The 20,244-nt window shown below is 44.2% G+C and overlaps 2 protein-coding genes across 4 annotated transcripts; both read right to left on the bottom strand.

Moving 5' to 3' along the window:
* Window positions 1-1,316: 1,316 nt before the first annotated feature.
* ACTL9 (actin like 9) lies at window positions 1,317-2,807 on the bottom strand. The gene has a single exon (XM_072600917.1). The coding sequence runs from the start codon at window positions 2,634-2,636 to the stop codon at window positions 1,380-1,382; it is 1,257 nt and encodes a 418-aa protein (XP_072457018.1). The 5' UTR covers window positions 2,637-2,807; the 3' UTR covers window positions 1,317-1,379.
* Window positions 2,808-13,307: 10,500 nt separating this feature from the next.
* TGFBR3L (transforming growth factor beta receptor 3 like) lies at window positions 13,308-20,073 on the bottom strand. 3 transcript variants are annotated; one of them, XM_072600916.1, is made up of 8 exons: window positions 16,724-20,073; window positions 16,272-16,340; window positions 15,633-15,766; window positions 14,749-15,048; window positions 14,420-14,561; window positions 14,057-14,215; window positions 13,753-13,826; window positions 13,308-13,433 (listed from the first exon to the last, which is right to left on the bottom strand). In XM_072600916.1, the coding sequence occupies exons 1-7, from the start codon at window positions 16,791-16,793 to the stop codon at window positions 13,759-13,761; spliced, it is 942 nt and encodes a 313-aa protein (XP_072457017.1). In that variant the 5' UTR covers window positions 16,794-20,073; the 3' UTR covers window positions 13,308-13,433; window positions 13,753-13,758. The 3 variants fall into 3 exon arrangements, with proteins under 3 accessions (XP_072457017.1, XP_072457016.1, XP_072457015.1); XM_072600915.1 differs by lacking the exon at window positions 16,724-20,073 and adding an exon at window positions 15,871-15,912 and having other exon boundaries at window positions 16,010-16,285; XM_072600914.1 differs by lacking the exon at window positions 16,724-20,073 and having other exon boundaries at window positions 16,010-16,285.
* Window positions 20,074-20,244: the final 171 nt, after the last annotated feature.

The following is a 20,244-nucleotide window of genomic DNA, read 5'->3' as shown; positions in this document are numbered from 1 at the left end:
AGCACTGAAAACAAATTTAAAAATTCAATAAAATAAAGAGAAAATCGAGTTGAAAAAGATAGGGTCATTCATCTTTGCTCTGCCAATGAACTGAAAGGGTAGAGACAGCCCTCAGATGTGAAGTTCCAATAGATCCCAAGAACTTCAAAACAGTGAATATAAGGTATGGACTGACTCTTAGGAGAAAGTGAAGGCATGAAGATTGGTCCATGTCAGATCCACATAGCTGCTAGTGAGACCAGACCTGGGCATAAGCTTTAAACCACAGTTAAGAGAGGGGTAGGATTTTCTGGGAAAGGTATAACTAGCCCTCGTGACATGCTTGTGTACATGTGCTCCAAACAAAGAGATCCAGAAAAAAATGGGGGTCATGTGGCAGATTGGAATTAGAGTCTGATGACCTGGGTTTAGATCCCAGATGTTATGCCCCAGCTGTGTGACCTTGGGCAAGTCTTCTCCTTTCCTCTGAATTTCAGTTCTCAAATCTGCAGAACAGGAATGGGGAAGAGAAAGGATGAACTAAATGATTATTAAGGTCCTTTCCAGTTCTAAATCTATATCCAGTGTAATGAAGCCAGAACATTTCCCAAGCAACTGGTGACTGAGCTCTCCCAAGTCACTTCCAGGGACACGTGCTCAGTGTTTGAAAGTTCTGGGGATAATGAGGCAATCTCAAGATGGCAGCAGGGAGAGCCTGCTGCAGCAAAGCAGGCCAGTGGCTGAGCCTAGAGGAGCAGTCCACTCAGCAGACCTTAAAAGGGGTGACTGGTCTCTGCTCTCTTTTCCTTTCTATCCAATGTGCTGGGACTCTGTGAGATCTCTCTCTGAGACTTCACACGAGTGGAGGAAGGCTTCTGCCAGCCTCAAGTGACCGTTTGCTCAGGACATCAAGTGTATACACTGGCTGGAGGGTCCTGAGGCTGTATTTCAAGCCCCCAGCAGTCTCTTTTGTTTTTCTTTCCTTGAGCGTGGGTGACTAAACAGTGATCCTGAGATGGCTGTTTCTAGCCTTGAAGACATCCTTGTGAATTCCAGAGGTTAGGAGCTCCTAGGTCCCTGAAGCCGAGGCCCCAAGAGGTTAAGTGATCTGCCCAAGGTCACACAGGAAGTAGCAAAGCAAGAATTTGAACCCAGCCCCTTATACTCCAAATTCAGTGCCCCTTCCACTCTGCCAAGCCACCTTTCTGAGACAGAAGCCTGTGGTTCTAAGGGCAGAGGGGAGAAGCAAGAAGAGGAGGCTATGAAGGGAACAGAAAAGTCTGGGGATAGAGGCACTAGGCAGCAGTACAATACGAGAGGAGAGCAGGGGGTGTGGCTTGGGGTTCATATAGCTTCTTCCTTTATTGCTTCTTTGCTACCCACCCGCCTACTCGCCAGCATCAATAACACTTCCGATAGACAATGTATGGTCCTTGCTCCTCATACTGGGCCCGTTGGATCCAGCAGGATTGGAAAGCTCGGAGAGAAGCAAGGATGGAACCTCCAATCCATACAGAGTAGTTCCGTAGGGGCTGGGCAAACACAGTCATGCAAGTCTGGGAAGGTGCCCCATGGAGCAGCTCCTTGGTGAAGCGCTGCTCTAGCCCCGGGAAGAGGGAAGATCCACCACACAGTAGGACATTCTGGGAAACGTCTTCACGGGCTTCATTGGGCACCTTCCTCAGGCTTTCCTTGGCCATGTCAGGGATTCCCAATGGTACAAGTCCTGGCATCGAAGGGGGGTTGAAAAGCAGCTCAGGGCACTGGAAGCGCTCTTTGCCAAGGCTGATGACCTGCCCATCAGGAAGCTGGAAGTTTTCTCTGCTGTCCTTTGTGGGCTGGTTCTGCTCCGCGATGAAGTCAGCAGCTACGTAGCAGAATTGGTGTTTGATGCTTTCCACCAAGGAGATGTCCCGTTCACCAAAGGGGTAGCCAGCACCCCGAAGCATCTCAGCCAGGTAGGCTGTCAGGTGGGCACCAGCCAAATCCATCCTCTCAGTGGCATGGGGCAGGTTATAGCCCTGATACACTGGGACAGTGTGAGTCACACCATGACCCGTATCCACCACCAGTCCACTGACTAAACCATGGGCATAGACAGATAGCACTGACTGGTAGGCCACATACATACCCGGAGAGCGAAGAGACTCGAACACTACCTCCACCAGTTTTTCCCGGTTGGTTGTGGGGCTGAATGGTGGGTCAGAGAGAAGGAGAGCATGATCCTCCGGGGCCACTCCTAGGTCATTATAGAAAATGTAGTGCCAAAGGGTCTCTGCTGCCTCCCAGTCCACGATGATACCACTCTTCAAGGGCTGGATCAAGCTGAGTCCTGGGTGCTTTCTTGCGCTCTCACCAATGAAGGTTGGCAGCTGAGGCTGGCTTGTCGTTGAAGCTTTTTCTGGCAAGCGGCCAAGAACAGTGGCCACAGTAGACATGGGCTTCGCCTGCCCAGCAAAGCCAGACTTGCAGGTTCCCGTGCCCATGTCAATGACCACAGCACCTGTCTTCTCTATGATCCCATCTCCCAGAACAAAGGGGACATCCACATCCAGTGGCAGGCTCACATCATCTAGTATTGTGCTGGTCTGGGGATGCCCCTTGTGGAGACTGGGAGAGTGACTGATAGTCTGGGACTCATCTAAGTGCAAGTCCATAGCTAATGAGACAGGGCCAGGGCCACCTTTCTAACATTCAACAACCAAGCCAGGACTAGGACAGTGGCTGGGCTTATCTGGGCCGGAGCTGGAGGAGACCAGGCCAAAGCTGAGGGAGACTAAGAAGGAAGGAATTGAAGAAGGTTTTCATAATATTGAGGAATTATGACATCATTCTCTCACCCCTCCCCCACTTCTCTCTCTTCACAATGGTCAGGGCCACCTTTTCCTTTTTCACCTCTAATCTGGACTTTGTAAATTCTGGGTCTCTTCCTGTGGCATCTTGCCACCAAGTGGCTGCCAGTCATAAGTTAATGATCCAGGCAATGACACTGTTGGGGGAAGCAATGTGATATGGTGTATTTTCTAGGTACTGTACAAGTCACATCTTTTCCAATTATTGTGCGTGTTCTGAGTGTTCCACAGACCAGGACCAGCCATTTCTCTCCCTCTCCTCAGGCCTCCCTATTCCCTGAGACACAACAATATTGAAATTAGGCCAATTAATAATCCCACAATGGCCTTTAAATGTTTGAGGGAAAGGAAGAGCCAATCAGTGCAGCAAATTTTATTGTCTTATTTTAAGAAATTGCCACAGCCACCCCAACCTTCAGCAACCATCACCCTCATCAATCAGCAGTCATGAGCACTGAGGCAAGACCTTCCACCAGCAAAAAGATTACAACTTGGGGAAGGCTCAGATGCATTTTTAGCAATAAAATGTTTTTTTCATTAAGATACATTTATATTACACATATATTATATATACAATATACTATTAGATATTTAATAGACTACAGTATGGTGTGAACATAACTTTTATATGCACTGGGAAACCAAAAAATTCAGGTGACGTGCTTCATTGCAACAGTCACTTGATTGCAGTGATATGGAACTGAAGCCACAATATCTCCGAAGAATGCCTATCGAATTAACCCCTTGTTCTTTACAACCTGGTCCCTCCAAACCAGTCTTTCTGACAAACATGTATTTCTATTCAAGTATTCTATCACTCATGAATACTGAACTCCATGTTGTTCCTCATACATTCCAATTCTGCACCTTTTTAATGGCCGGGTTATTAGGATGTTTCTCCCTCTAGGCTTCTCTGGCTTCCTTCAAGTCTCAACTCCAATGCCACCTTAGAAAGAGGCCTTCTCTGGTCCCCTCCTCTGAGATTCTTCCTTTGTTTCTATAAATATTTTCTATTTACATAGTTGTGTTCATGTTGTTTCACCCATTAGAAGGTGAGCTTCTTGAGGGCAGGGATGATTTTTACCTTTCTTTGTATCTCTAGCCCTTAGCATAGTCCCTGGTCCATAGGAGGCACTTAATAAATTCTTGTTAGATAACTAGCTAGTGTGGTAGAGCACTGAACCTGGAGGAAGGAAGATCTGAGTTCAAATTCAGTCTCAGATACTTCCTAGCTGTCTGGCCCAGAGCAAGTCATTAACCTCTGAGTTTCCTCACATGTAAAATGAGGAGTGGGGGTGGGGATGGGGTGGTGGTTAAAAACAGCACTTGTCTCTCAGTATTGTGGTGACGATCAAACTTGCAAAGTGCTTTGCAACTCTCAGAGTGCTCCATAAATGCTAATAACCATTATTGGCTTTTACATGTCTACATGTTTGGCTTTTACATGTTTACATACATTTATTGTAGCTGCAGATTAACTATTTAAAAGCATTATCTGTAATTTCTGAAACAATGCACTGAAAAAGAAACCTTAATTTTAGACTTTTATTGTTTTGCACTGAGGAATGGGAGGGTGGTTACACAATGTTCACAATGTTCTTTTCCGAACATCTTAAGTATAACTAGCAAATTCTTTTATTGCTGCTTTGTAACAATAAGTAGAATACAGAATTTCTTACTAAGAGATTCCTACAAATGAAAACATTTAAAATGCATTCCTTCGAAGATCATTTAGTATATAATTATAGGCGCATTTATGCTTAAGAATTAAGCATTTGATTATGTGAATTTTATGGAACCAGTATGGGAAATTCTCTCATAATCCAAAAATAGGGCTAATATTAAAATATTAAGAAAAAATCCCAACATCCTATTTTTGCAAATATATCCATATCAGTTTTTACATGATATATAAAGAAATCTATAAGGTTTCTGACAAGGTCATATGTATAAAGTTTTTAGTCCTTCAAAAGCACTTGATCTTTACAGCTAATTTATAATGAATATTTTCTTAAAACCAAACTAAGCTGCTAGAAACTTCTATAACTTCCAATGGACTAAGGACAGTTGATAATTAATTCAATTATTCAGAAAATTATGGCTCTTCCTTAAAGTGCACAAGTTCAAATCTGTCAAAACTAGACATAATCCTTTTATATTTATTAATATATAATTTCATTCAAGAATTCATAATATATGAAAATAGTCTTTACAGATAAAAATAAGAAATTTTTTAAAAATAGGTTTTTCTTAAAAAGCAACTGGTCATACTGCATGGGCTAATCCTCAAAACAAGTTCTTATTGGATAGAAACCTTTCCCCTTGTGGCTTTTGCATGCACTTAACTGGATTGAGCCTATCGTATGTAATCTTAAGAACTCACTAAAATATGTCATGTTCCAAATTTGATATGCCAACAATGACACATTGAGACCCAGTAAAAACTGTTCTACTATGCAAAGAAACATGATATAAAAGAAAACATAGATGAGATATTCTGGGAGTACAAGAGGATTGTCTATTGATTGGTCTACTTATTGTTTACTCATTCAGTTGTGTCTGACTCTTGGTGACCATACTGTTCATGGGGTTTTCTGGCAGATACTGGAGTGGTTTGCCAATTCCTTCTCTGGGATTGGTCTATAGGATTCTTGTAATCAGTCTTCAGGTCATAAATTCTATAATGTGCCATATGGTGCAGAAAATGAGTATGGCAGTGAGCAGTAGCACCAGTATGTAGCAGAAGGTAGCAGACACGAATGTCACGGCTGAGAGGAGAAAAAAACAAACCACTATGATCATTACTGACTTGTTCTATAACTCTTACCCTCCTGCCTCTTACTGTCCTAGTCCATGTGATACAAACTCACCTAGGGGAAAACCTTCTTTCCCTGTACTACTGCCCACATTCCCCATCCATCTCAGCTCTCTCACTCCCAAATTCCTACCTTGTTACAACCTTCCCTTAATCTCAGATCTTTTCTTCCTATACTCCTTCCCTATTCTTTTTCCTCCGGTTTACTTGCATTACTTTTATTTTTTCTTACACAATGACTTGTTAGGAATTATGACTCTCCACTCACAGGATGCCGCTATTCTACTATCATGTGAAAACTTTAAGGCAACACACAAAAATCTTATATACGTCAACTAGATGCACACATCTACAGGTGCGCTAATGCAAGATTTTGGAAATTTAAGATTGAGCAACTTAACCTCTTGATATAGTGGAAAACATTGGATTAAAGAGGGGAAAAAAACCTGGTTCCCAAGGCTTGGATTTAACATGTATTCCTGCTATGGTGATGACAAGGTGTAATGTTTATTTAGTAAACTCTTGTCAGTCATAGGAGGGAAACTCTGGGTCAGCTCTTTTGCATGTTAGAAATCTAATTTGTAGATATATCCTGTATAGATCTGATGCTTTACAGAAGTAAAGAGTATAACTGAAGAATGTTAAAAAGCCAGATTCTCCATTACCAGGTCAATTCTCTATAAAAGTTAACTCTTGGTTACATGAAGTGATCTGTATTTGGATACAGATTAGATAATACAGATTAGAGAAAAGATATATACAAAGCATGATAAATGTGCATCAGGGGAACAGTTGTTAAGAGGTCAAGTCAGTAAAAGTTCAGCAATCTTAAAAACATGTTGCCCATAGGTCCTTTTGGATATCAACTTTATACTTTGTGATAGAATTGATTTCTTTTTTTTAATTCAATTTTATTTTATTTTCAGTTCCAAATTCTCTCTGTCCATCTTCTTGCTCCCCCACCTATTGAGAAGAAAAACACAGCCCAATAGAAATATACAATTATGCAAAACAAACTTCCACATTAGTTATGTCCAAAAAATAAAGAGAAGAAAATATGCTTCATTCTGCACTCCGAGTTTATCCTCTCTTTCTGAAAGTGGAGATAGTGTGTTTCATCATGAGTCCTTTGTAATTGTGTTTAGTCATTGTGTTGATCAGAGTTACTAAGTCTTTCAAAATTGATTATATTTGTAATATTTCCATTATATAAATTGTTCTCCTGGTTCTGCTCACTTCACTTTGTATCAGTTCATACAAGGGTTCCCAGGTTTTTCTGAAACCATCCCTTTTATCATTTTTTATGCCACAATAGTATTCCATTACATTCATATACTATAACTTGTTCAGCAATTTAATAGGCATCTCCTCATTTGCCAATTTTTTGCCACCACAAAAAGAACTACTAGAAATATTTTTGTACTTATGGGTCCTTGATCTATTTGGGGTACAGATCTACTAGTGGTATACTGGGTCAAAGAGTGTGCACTTTACTAGCTTCAGGGGCATAGTCAAAAGTTGATTTCCAAAATAGTTGGATTTGTTCATAGTTCCACCAGCAGAACATTAGTGTACTTATTTTTCCACATGTCCTCCAGTATTTGTCATTTTCTTTTTTTTTTTTTTTATCATTCTAGTTTATCTGATTGGTATAAGGTGGTACCTCAGAGTTATTTTAATTTGCATTTTTCTAAATACTAGTGATTTATAACATTTTTTCATATGGCTACTGATAGCTTAGATTTCTTCCTCTGAAAACTGTCTATTCATATCCTTTGGTCATTTATCATTTGGGAAATGGCTTTTATTCTTATAAATTTTATTCAGTTCCTTATATATCTTACAAATGAGACCTTTGTCAAAGAAACTTATTGCAAAGATTCCCCCCAGTTTCATGCTTTTCTTCTTCTAATTTTGGCTACATTGATTTTGTTGGTATAAAAATGGTTTAATTTTATGTAATCAAAATTATCCATCTGATCTCTTGTGAATTTCTCTGTCTCTTGTTTGTTCATGATCTTCCCTTATACTGAGATTTGACAGGTAGTCTCTTCTATGTGTCAGTAATTTGCTTATGATACCAATCTTTATGTCTAAATTATGCGCCCATTTTGAGCTTTTCTTAGTATATATTGTAAGATGTTGGTCTATACTTAAGTTTCTTGTTTTTGAATACTGAATATTTCCATTTGAATGTTTTTGAATATTCCTAACAGCTGAATATTGAGTTCTTGCCCAAATATTTGGGATCTTTAGATTTATCCAACACTAGGTTACTGGACTCATTTGCTTCTGTATGTTATGTATCTAATCTGTTCCCCAGTGCCAAACTGCTTTTGACAATGACAGCCTTTTAGTATACACCTCTTTCCTTCACATTTGTTTGTTGTTGATTGCCTTGTTATTGACCTTTTATTCCTCCAGATGAATTTTGTTATTTTTTTCTAGCTCTTTGCAGTAATTCTTTGGTAGTTTTATTAGTAAGGCATTAAATAGGTAAATTTAGGTATTTGTCATCTCTATTATGTTGATTCAACCCACCCATGAACAATTAATATTTCTGCAGTTATTTAGATCTATCTTTATTTTGCTGAGTGTATTTTAATTGTGTTCATATAGTTCCTGTGTGTCCTGGCAGGTGGACTCCCAAGTATTTTATAATGTCAGTAGTAGTTTTAAATGGAATTTCTCTTTCTTTCTCTTCCTGCCAGGTTTTGTTGGTAATATACTAATTTAGGAGGGTTTATTTTGTATCCTTCAACTTTGTTGAAGCTACTAATTGTTTCAATTATTTTTTTAGTTGAGTGCTTAGGGTTCTCTAACTAAACCATTTGCAAAAAATTAGTTTTGTTTCCTCTCTACCTGTGCTTATTCCTTCAATGTCTTTTTTTTTTTAATTGCTATATCTAGCAGTTCTAGTAGAACATTTAATAGTAACAGTGATAAAGGACATTTTTACTTCACCCCTGCTCTTATTGGAAAGGCTTCTAACTTTTCCCCATTATAGAGAATGCTTGCTGTTGGTTTTGAATAGTTACTACTTATCATTTTATACAAAGTTCAGTTTATTCCTATGCTTTCTGGGGTTGGTGTTTGTTTTAAACAGGAATGGGTGTTGTATTTTGTCAAAAGATTTTTCTCTATCTGCTGAAATAATTGTATTGTTTTTGTTGTTTTGGTTATTACTATGGTCAGTTATGATTATAGTTTTTTTAAAATAATGATCCAATCCTGCACTCCTGGTATAAATACAGCCTACTCCTAATGTATGATCTATGTTATAAATTTCTGTAACCTCTTTTCCAGTATCTTATTTAAAATTTTTGCATCAATATTCATTAGGAAAATTGATCTGTGATTTTCTTATTCTGTGTTGAGTCTCCCTGGTTTAGGTATCAACATCATATTTGTGCATAGAGGGAATTTGATAGGACTCCTTTACCTATTTTCAAAAATAGTTTTTGTAATATTAGAATTAATTGTTCCAGTTAGCTTTTTAATCCATCTGATTCTGAGGTTTTTTTTTCTTACGGAGTTGATTTATTGTTAAATTTCTTTTTCTAAGATAGGGTTATTTAAGTATTCTATTTCCTATTCTATTTATTTGAACAATTAATATTTTTGCAAATATTCAGTTACTTCATTCAGATTGTTAATTTTATTGACATATAGTTGGGTGAAATAGCTTCTAATAATTGTTTTTATTTCTTCTTCACATTGGCTGTGAATTCACCTTTATTTTTGATACTGGTAATTTGCTTTATTATTTTTTCATCAAATTAGCCAGTGGTTTATCTATTTTTGTATACCCCCCCCCAAAATTCAGCCCTTAGTTTTATTTATTAGCTAATTTTTTTTTACTTTCAATTTTATTCATTTTTCCTTCAACTTTTCAGGATTTCTACTTTGGTATTTAATTGGATTTTTTTTGCTCTTTCTCATTTTTATTGATGCAAACATTTAAAGATACAAATTCTTCCTAAGTTCTGCTATGGCCTCCTTCCACAAATTTTGGCATGTTGTCTCATTGTTGTTATCTCTAATAGTAGTTTTTACAATTTGATCTTTGATCTACTTATTCTTTAGGATTAAGTTACTTAGTGTCTAATTTCTAACCTATACTTCAAAGGCCCTTTATTGAATGTAATTTTTATTGTGTCATGGTCAGGAAAAGATGTTTTCAATTTTTATGCATTTGTTTGTAAGGTTTTAATGCTCAGTACACATTGAGTTTCATGATGATTCCATGCATTGCTGAAAGATAGATATAATCTTTCTATTCCTACTCAATATTCTCCAGAAGTCCATCATATCTAATTTTCTAAAATTCTATTAATCTCTTTAACTTTTTTTCTTATTTATTTTTTTTGTCAGATCTATCTAGGTCTGAGAGAGGTAAATCAAGGTTCCCCCTGCTATTATAGTTTTATCATTTCTTCCCTTAACTCATTTAGCTTCTCCTTTAAGAATTTAGAAGCTGTGAAATTCAGTGCATATGTTCAGTATTTACATTAATTTTTTGTCTATAGTACCTTTTAGCAAAATGTAGTTTCCATGATTATCTCTTTAATTAGATCTTTTTTTTTGTTGTTGCTGTTGCTTTGTCTGAGATCATGATTGCCACACCTGATTTTATTTTACTTCAGCTGACGTATAATACATTTTTCTACAGACCTCTATTTAAACTTCTCATGTAACTGTCTGTTTCAAGAATGTTTCTTGTAAACGATATATTGTTGGATTCTTCTTTCTAATCAATTGTGCTGTTGTTTTCCATTTTATGAGTCAGTTTATTCCATTCACATGCACAGTTATGACTGCTAACTGTATTTCCCTCCACCCTAATCTCTTCTATTTGTCTTCTTTTTTCCCTGTTCCTTCTTTAAGAGTCTTTAAGAGAGAGTTCTTTTCTGAACATAGGTCTGAAACTAAAGTTCCTCAGGATAGACTCTTCCCTCCCCAAGCAGCCTGGGCATGTATAGAATTCCTGCAGAAGCACATGACAAAGGGAGAAGTATGTTTGCATATGTCTCGAGAGGGAAAGATTCTGCCTGAGATTGGGTTTTGCTGACCTTTCAACTTATCTTGTCTCTACTCAAAACTTTGTGAGATCCCAAGAGTTAGGATCCTGGTCTGAGAAGCAGAAGAGTCTCTCAACAGTACAATTTTTCAAAGAAAGAAGAGGAAAACCATCCTGGTTCCTGCAAGTGGAGGACTAGAGCCAGGTCGGGAGATCTGGATCTTGCCAAATCTCCTCCCTATCACCAAGAATTGCTCAGAATACAGACTGGCTAAAGGGAAATGACTGTTCTGCAGTCCTTACAGTCTATACCCACCTGGGAGAACTGAAGAGCCTATTAGCCCTCTATTTTCATGTATTTGTTCCAGGGCTCCAGTGTGTCCTTCTTGTTTTATTCTTTTTTGGGGGATAGAGGGTAGGTCCTGAAATAAAGGCTATCTCATACTCAGTATCCATATTGTACAATGGATGCCTATGGGGGAGCTGAGGTCTGTTATCCACAGTTTATTTTGAATTTTTTTTTTTACAGTTAAATCTTGGGGTAGGGCTATATAATGAGCAAAAGGTCTAATTTTTATATTCTGGTGTGATACTTATTAACTCATTGTCTAGAATTTGGAGTTCAGGTCAGTGGGTGTTTTAGTTTTTCCATGGCAATGCCCTTTTGAAGCCAGTGGCTTGGCAGAGTATACCGTCTGCTCTTATAAAAAGAGAGACCTTTTGCACGTGTCAAAATGACCTTGACAAGACCACTCGGCGGATGGTTGTAGTGCACCACTTGGTGGGCAAAATTAGGAACTACATTCTCTGATAAGTTGTTAAATGACAGTCAAGTGAATTTATTTTTCCCTAGATTTTATCTTAATCTGTCTCTAGATTTGCAAAAGGCAGGATATCAGTCACAGGGGCTGGTGTTGATATTGAAGCAGTTCAAGTGCCAACTGGAATATCCACCAAATGCACACCCTAAGGTTGGACCTTCACACATGAAGTTTCTTATCTGGGACTGTGAAGTTATGGGTTGGTGACATAATGATAAATTAAGACAACTTGTCTGGACCTCCATTTAGATTGCCTTGTGTATTGTAGGGATCCATTGGGAAAGTTGATTTTTGTTCAGAATAGCTGGTTCTTCACTTGGGAACAAAGGGTCAATTTCCAAGAAATCTGAAGAACAGTCCCACATCTGGTGAGCTGAACTGGGATTAGATTTCTTTGGGGCAGGGAAGGGGAGACTTGTGTTCTTTCATCTGTTTTTGCTATTTCTATTCATTTTAATTTTTTTGTTGTTTGTTTTTCTAATTCATTTTTAGGTTGAGATAATCCTTTACAAAAGCCAAGCCAGATGAACTTTGCAAAATATGGCTTGCTTTTTGAATTTGTGTAAAAATGCATTTTGGGTTGGGCATCATCTCTATGTCTATCAGCTGTGGAAGGTTTGATTTCTAACATGTACCTAAGAACTGAAATTCTTAGTGCAAAACACTGAAGGTTGTCTAGGAGAGGCCAATACTTGAGCTTCCCCAGATCCCCAAAAATTATTTAGAATGGAGGATATGTCCCAGTGCACACTCAGCCTAGTTTGATTTTCTGGTATAGCTAATATTTATCTGGAAGAGATTATGGAGGGGTGACCAATTTAATGAGCTCTCCAATCAAATGAATAAGATTACAAGGAATGGACCTTTGCCTGTAGGTACTTAAATGGCACTTTTAGTGTAGGTAGGCATGTATCCTGGCACCTTGCCAAAGACACAAGGAGTGCCTCTGATTGGCTCCCCATGAATAGAGCTGATTTCTGGATGACTAGTGAGCTGCCCCCTCCTCCACCATGGTCTATAAAGCAAACTGAGAGGTCTCCCACTCTTCTTTTCCTATTCCCTTGTACCTAGGTAGACAGATTCCTTCTCTTCTTTCCCTCTCCAACCTGGAGCAGCTAATGCTGACTTGCAGAAGCAGCAAATGAAAATGGGTGCATGGGGCTGCTTAGCTGATGGGAGGCAGCTCATAGTCAAAGTTCTTGAGCCCCAAACCCCTCTGGGGGGGGGGGTGTTAATTACTTAGGACAATCCTCTAGATTCTGGTCTTCTGGACATAAAAGAGATATCCTCTACAGTAGCAGCTTTGGGGATTGTCCTATGTCTAGGTTTCAGAGAAACCTAGCCAAGAGCTGTATCCAAGCCTTAGTTTAAGGATTTCTCTAGGAGTAGAGATGATGTGTTATAGAGTAAGCTAGTCTTGGAGTCTTTCAGACCTAGGTCAAGTCCCATATTTGACATACCTCTAAAATGTAAACTCCAGACTAGACCTTTTCCTATGAGCCCAGGGTCTTGGATGCGTGTGTGTCTGGATAACAGGTTACATGTGTGTCTTCCCCCTCCGTATAAGTTCATGGAGGGCAAAAGGCTGCTCTACTTTTAGTACAGTGCCTGACACATGAATACTTGTTTCATTTTTTGTTGAATTAAGAGGAGAAAATCAATTTGCCCGGGCCACACAGGTACTATGTGGAAGAACCAATACTGGAAAGAACCTAGGTCTTTCGACTCCCTGGGTGGTGTGACTCCCATTCCCACACCCCCACCCTGTCCTCATCCTGTACCACAAGACCATCACTGCACAAAGGGGCAGGGGCCACAGCTGCAGAAAGTCAGGTTTATTTTTCAGGGTTTGGAGATCCTAGGTGGAGAGACATGGAGGTAGCATTTCTGGGGGGGGGGGGGAAAGATGGGGGCTCCTGATGGGCTCTGCCTGTTGGAGCAGGACTCTGCAGCAAAGGTACCATAGAATGAATGATAAGATTTAGCAGTGGAAGGAAACTTAAGAGATCATTTAATCCAACCCCTTTATTTACAGAGGAGTAAACTGAGGTTCTGAGAAGGGAAATGGGAGTGCAGGACCTTGAACTCTGGTCTTTTGACTCAAAGTCCTAGGTTTTTTTCCACCATACTACATTGCTGGACACTCTTTTTCAATGGTTTCTCCTGGAATTCCAGGACCACCCCCTCACCAAGACCCTGAATGAAATGTACCAGAACTGAGACCCCTTACCACCCAAATTTCCCCTGACCCTGTCCCCCAGTTACCTGCTCTCACTGAGGTCTCCTAGACTGGGAGGGGCTTGGAGATCCACTGGGGGTTGTCCTTGGTGGGGGTGGAGCTGGGAGAGAGAATGCATGCTTGATTGGGGAGTGTGGTAGTCCTTCCAAATCCCACCTAGAGGGAGGGAAATCCTCAGAACCTCAGTTGTGGGGATAGAAAAGAGAGACCCTCCTGGCTGAGACAGGCTGAAGTGCAGGAACCCCAGCAAATGTACATTTGTTGGATGTTCAATGAGCCTCCCAAGGGAGGCAGCCCAGGCTGAGCCCCAGGAAGGCAGAGCCCTCATACCTGTATGCACATAGATCAGACCCAAGCCGGCAGTGAGGGCAGCCCCCAAGACAAAGGCAGACACAGCGATGGCTACAACCGGGGCAGGGTCCAGGCCTCCGCAGCCTGGGGCTTGTGGGTCAGGGTGGAGGACCTGGCCCAGACCAGCTTGTGACTGAGCTTAGAACGAGAGGAGCAGGTAGGCTCTGAGCCAGGGGTTTGCCCCTGGAATAGCCCAGGCAGGTACTCCCCATTCTTCTTCCCCTTTCCCATCCAAGTCCCTAGCCACTGCCTTCCTCAAGAATTCAGAAATGCAACCTTCCATCACCTCCCCCCCTGCCCCTTCCTCTAACCCACACTGAGGAAGAGGCTAAACAATCTCACCAGGGGGAATGCGAGGGGGTCTATGGAGGGGTGGGGGCACAGTGACAATGATGGGCTGAGAAAGGGTGTGTATATGGGGGCTTTCTCCAATGACTTCCTCCCTGCTTCCGCTGCCGGTGCAGGCTTCATCCTGGGAGAGACACTGAGACCCACAGGGAATAAGGGAAGTTGAGAGCCCCCTTTCACTATCCTCCCATTCCCACCCTTGCCCCTCTGCTCCCAGAGCCAGACATCTGATGCCACCCTGAAACCTCCAAAGCCAGAAATTAATCGCTCCCCTACCCTCGTTCCCTTCAAGAACCAGGATGTCCCCTAAAAACCTCACAGACCCTTGGGGGCTGGTTGGCACTTCGGGAGCCTCTCCGTGGGGCAGCCCGACGGCGGCAGAGTCCCAGTTGGCAGTGTAGGAACTGCACAGAGGCATTGAAGATGGGGCGCAGGCGGAAGCTGAGTCTGGTTTGGGGCAGAGACCCAGGGGGTGGGGGGTGGAAGGAGACAGAGGCTTCGGCTGGACAGCCACCTCTTAGCAGCAGCAAGAGTGGGGAGCCCTGGGTCGGGTCAGAGGAAGGCGATAGGGAGCATCGGTGCAAAAAAAGGCCCCATCGTGAAGAAGGCTGAGCCAAGGAGGCCTGAGGGATAGGACAGAAGACAGCGAGGGACACTGGGAGCCAGTTGCCAAGGTGGGCTGAGGCAGCTGGGCTCCCAAACCCCCATTCCTCAGGGTGGGACCAACTGTCCCATCTGGCCATCCTACTAAAGCATGATTCATAGACTTATAGTTGGGATTTCAGAAATATAATCCAGTGCCCCTCACTGTGACCCATCATAGAATCACGGAGGAGAGCCAGAAAGGACCTCAGTGATCCAATCCAACCCCCTCATTTTACAGATGGGGAAACTGAAGTCCAGAGGGGTTCAACATTTTGTCCAAGGTCATACCAAATAAGCAGCAGAGCCCCGACTCCAACCCCTCTCCTCTGATTCTTCTGCACTTTCCAGGCTGCCTTTTTAGATGAGCTTTAAATCAGAGGCCAGAGCAGTGAAACAACCAACCAACCAATAGGCAACCATGGGAAAAGCGGAATACGAACCCAGGGCCGTGGAATCCAAATTCAGTATTTAAAAAAACCCCAACAAAGCACATCACAACAGCCCACCATCCCCCAGTCATCAGTAGGCCCCCTGGATCCCAACCCCAGCCCTCCCCCATCACCTCCACAAACACAGGACTGTTGGCAGGCACCACACATGGCCCTGGGAACCTCCGGAACGTATCTGAACTGGAGACAATCAAGTTGAAGGGTGGGCGCCGAGGTCCAGGGTTGGGCAGAGCAGGAGACAGGCAAACTGGCCACAGAGAAAGCCTGTATGATGCTGGCTCTGGGGAACCCACCATGTGCTAGCTAGCCCTTCCCCAACCCCCCCAACTCCAGGGAAGAAAGTGACCAAACCTGTTAAGTCCTCAACTGAAGCCATTTCTTAACTCCCCACCTCTAAGAAAAAAACCCCAGTCTAATGTGATGGGAGGACTCCGGAGGGCACATCAAGCAGAGGACAGGTATAAGGGCTTAGGGACAGGTGAGGGCTTACTTTGCCAGGTGGAAAAGCTCTGGCATTCAGGAAACTTTAGGTTTGGCTCTGTGGCCTTCTGTAAATACTTTACCCCTCCCTGGACTCTTACTGCCTTTTCAAAATGAGGAAGATAATCCCTGCTCATCCTCAGGACATGCCAAATGCATGGGGAGGAGGGGGGTTGTTTTTGAAAAGTCTGGGATAGGAATGCCTAGATACTGAACAGGCTTCACCTGCCGCTACTACCTCCCCCCTCTGCAAGACCAACACCCCTACTCACGTTCATGACGGATTCTACCTCCCCCAGGGGGGTCCTGGGAGCAATGGTGAGAGGAAGATTCTGGTAGACCTGGGAGGGAAGGGGAGGTGAAGCTGCCCCTTCTTAGGAAGTGACCAATACCAGTTTCCCTTTTTCTAGAAGTAATGGAGGGCTCCCCAGCCCTCCTACTTTGCCACACTAATAAATTCCTTGGTCACAGAAGATTAACCTTCCAAGATAATGCATCTCCAGTGATTGGGATCCAGCAGCACGTCCAAGAGAATGATCAGATGGGAAGAATTTTAAGGGGAAGAGTGGAGGAAAGGGAAAACAGAAGTCTGAAGTTTAAGAGGTCTACAGGGCCTCATAGTCTTGCACTGACATTGGAGCCCTGAGAGACGTTAGCTGGGTGGAGGGCAGGGCAAACTAGGATGAGGGCTGATATATCTTTACCAATCCCCCCTGGCACCTACCCATTCTACCTGGGGTAGGTGTGGGAGCCTGAAGGAGGAAGGGAAGGAAGAAAGCAGCCAATCCCACCATACTGACTCTAGGACAGACCCGGAATGTCTTTGGAGTCTGTGCTGGAGAAGGGAGAAGCTGGTCTCACCCCCTCCTGGGATGGGACCTGGACCCACCCAGTACTAGTGCTGACGTGGAATGGGGGTAGCGAGGCCGTGGGCAGCTAGTCCTCTCTGAGGCCCAGTTTGTACTATACTTGGGGGCAGAACTGAACACATGGCATGGTCTTCCCCCTCCCTCTGCTGAGATTGGCAGGGCGTGTGCAGGAAGGGAATCTATGTGGTCAGGGCCATCTCCAAGTCTCCAGACTACCTGGGAGGGGGTGGAAAGAGAGAATGACACCTGAGCTGAGCATGTTGGTTCAAAGAAGGGCAGCTCAAGGCCCTAGTCCCTATACTGGCAGAAATGGGATTAACAGTCTCACCTGACCTACCTGCAGCAGGAAGGTCAAACCCCCAATCAGGCCACAAGTATGAATCTCAGAGGCAGCCCCTCAAGGTTAGCCCATCCTCCCTCACCCCCACACCAAGCCAAGTCCAGAGGCAGGTGGGATGGGGCTGGTATCCTCACTCACCTCTTCTTACCACAGCCTGAGAGCAAACCTCATCCCCCATCCCTCCCCACCCCCCATCCCCCATCCTTTTTCTCCACTCTGGACATAGCTGAGGAAAAGGGATTTTTTTTTTGGTGGTGGTTTTTTATTATTATTATTATTTTTTTATTTTCAAGCTTCTAAGAAGGGTTTACAAACAAGGGCATTTTGTTTTTGAAAAAGGGACAATGGGGCAATACTGCCGGCCCAGGTGCCCCCCAGTAGGCACCCACCCCTGTAAGAAGGGAGGGGGCACACAAGCTTCCAGCACTGCCTTCGGCCACGAGGTACAACGCTGAGCTGGGGCCACAAGCTGGAGGTGGGGAGAGCAAGGCCCTAGGGTCACCCAGCTCTCCCCCACCCCTACCCCCACACTGGCTCTCCTGGCCTCTCCCTGGGAAATTGGCCAGGGTCCCAGGACAGGTCCTGAGAGGGAAGAGGGGAGGGGGTGGCTCAGACATCTGGCTAACCCAGCCTGGGAATCAGCTCAGGAAGCTCAGTTGGAGGAGAAGACAGGAACAGAGCTAACAACCAGGAGTCTGGGAAGGCTGGCTGGCTAGTGGGGGAGGGGAGGAAGGTGGCACATATCCACTTAACACTGAAATGAGGGCTGGGCCCAGGGAACAGGAAAAGAGCACACATGCTCACAAAACAGAAAAGAGTTAAATTAAAATAAAACTGGACAGTTACGTAACAGGGCCCAGTGGGCCCTGCCACTGAGCAGAAGACTGTCCCCCTTGGTGAAAGTCATTTTACCTGGCTCCAGGGCTTGGGGGGACAGGTACTGGATGCCCAGATGGAAAGGGGGAAGGACAGCATCTGGTTCCCCCTTGCACAAAGGGGCGCCCAGACAGCCTTCTGGAGGTGGGGGTGGGGAAGGGCACAACCCCCAAATCCCTTTCTGCTGGCAGCATGGCCAAGCACAGGGGGAGATGCTGCCCACGTCCCTCTCGGCAGAGAAAGAAGGTAACTCCTCTAGTTTTAACATGTGGCCTTCTGCAAATATACCAATGAAAACAGAGACTATGGAGACTACAGGGGGATAGATGCTAAAGCCTATATTGAGCCAGTGAAGTCCATCAAGCTGTGCTATCCTTACCTTTGGCCTTGGTTCCTGTGTTTGGGGGAAGTGGGGGGACCTTCTGGGTCTGAGTATATGTGAGTGGGGTGTGTGTGTGTGTGTCTGTGTATGTGTGTGTGTGTCTGTGTGTGTGTCTATGTGTGTGTCTGTGTGTGTGTCTGTGTGTGTGTGTGTCTGTGTGTGTGTGTGTGTGTGTGTGTGTGTGTGTGTGTGTGTGTGTGTGTGTGTGTGTGTGTGTGTGTGTGTGTGTGTGTGTGCTGTTTTCCATTTGATCTGCATGCATCACCAAAAAAAACCAAACCACCTCTTCTTCCTCCTCCCTGCCTGGCCACCACCTGTGAGCTCTGCAGAGGCCAGCTGGGGGGGGGCCAAGAACCACCTCTACTCACGCATCAAATGTCCATAACAATAACAGTAACAATAATAATAATAATAAAGAAACAATGCAATAAAACTGCATCTGCCTTTTCTCGGGGACCTGCCATGGCGAGCCTCAAGGTGGGCCAGGCAGCCCTGGGGACCAGTTCATCTGCTCTCTGTCTGAAGGGCCTAGATGCTCTGCAGAGTCCTGTCCTGTCTCCTCTGCAGGGAGGGCAGGGAAGACAGCCAGTCCCTCTCATGCTAGCCTTGGGAACGGAGGGACCCCAAAGGTCAGTCCTGTGAGGAGGCAGAGGGCATGGGCGCGAGGCCTCGGTTTACCCATGAGCCTGGAGAAGGGAGGGCCAGCTCAAGGCATGAGTTGAAGGAAGCCCCAGGTGGCTTGCTGGGGCCAGGGACCTGTAGCCACTGTTCCCTCCTGCCCTTCACACTTCCTCTTCACCCTCTACCACTAGGCTTGCCCACCTTTCCTAAATGCCCTGATCCTCTCTAAGATTTCTCTTCTGCTCCCTATCTCTGTTCCCATCTCACATCCTCAAACCATCTCTACCAAGCTCTCTCTTCCTCCATCTGAAGCCCCCCGGTGGCCCCATGGCTTTCCCGATTCTTCTGCACCCTCAACCCTCTGCCTCGACCTGCGATGTCGTTCACTCTTCCTTTTCCCTCCCTCCGAGCCCCTCTGGCTGGCCTGCTAGTCCAGCTCACCATTCTTCTGTCCCTGCTACACCAATGTCTGCTGTCTTCTAACTAGGGGACACGAAAGCCCCACAGCTGCCCGGACCCTAGTGGCTACAGCTTCTCCAAACCCTGGCCCCAGGAAGAAGGCGAATTTAAAACTCGCAGTGCAGGCATCTAAGATCTTCAACTCACCCCAGCGCTGGGAACCAGACCTCTCCAGGTTAGGACAAAACAACCTTTAGGGTCTGGCTCAGGGCTGAATGATTGGGAGGGGCCAGGACCTGAAAACTTCCTCCGGAGCATGCATGAGAGGGAGGAAGGAAAGAGGAGGTCCCACCGTACACTTCACCTGGTTACTGGAGACCACGGTACACCCTCAGACATGCCATGTCCCTAGAATCAGGACCCACAATCTTTGCCCATATCTACCCTTTATGCTGACAAAGTAGATTTAAACGAGTCCCCACCACCTGCCCACTGCTGAACCACTGCCACAAGCAGCCAAACACGACTTTGGTTAAAGTTTCTGAAGGTACCGACACCCCCATGTAAGAATCAACCCACCCCACCCCCACCCCCACCATATCCCCCCAAATAAAATAAAATAAACTCCATAAAGGACCCCCTGAGATCAACAAGAGAAAAACTGACCCACTGCAGGCCACCTGACCACCCCCAGCTGGCCAGACGTGCTCCTCCCCTGCCCCACCCCCACCCCCACATTCCCAGGGACAAAAACCGTG

The sequence above is a fragment of the Notamacropus eugenii genome, chromosome 4, assembly GCF_028372415.1.
Source record: "Notamacropus eugenii isolate mMacEug1 chromosome 4, mMacEug1.pri_v2, whole genome shotgun sequence".
Taxonomy (NCBI): Eukaryota; Metazoa; Chordata; class Mammalia; order Diprotodontia; family Macropodidae; genus Notamacropus; species Notamacropus eugenii.
This window is presented reverse-complemented; position numbering and strand designations above follow the sequence as displayed.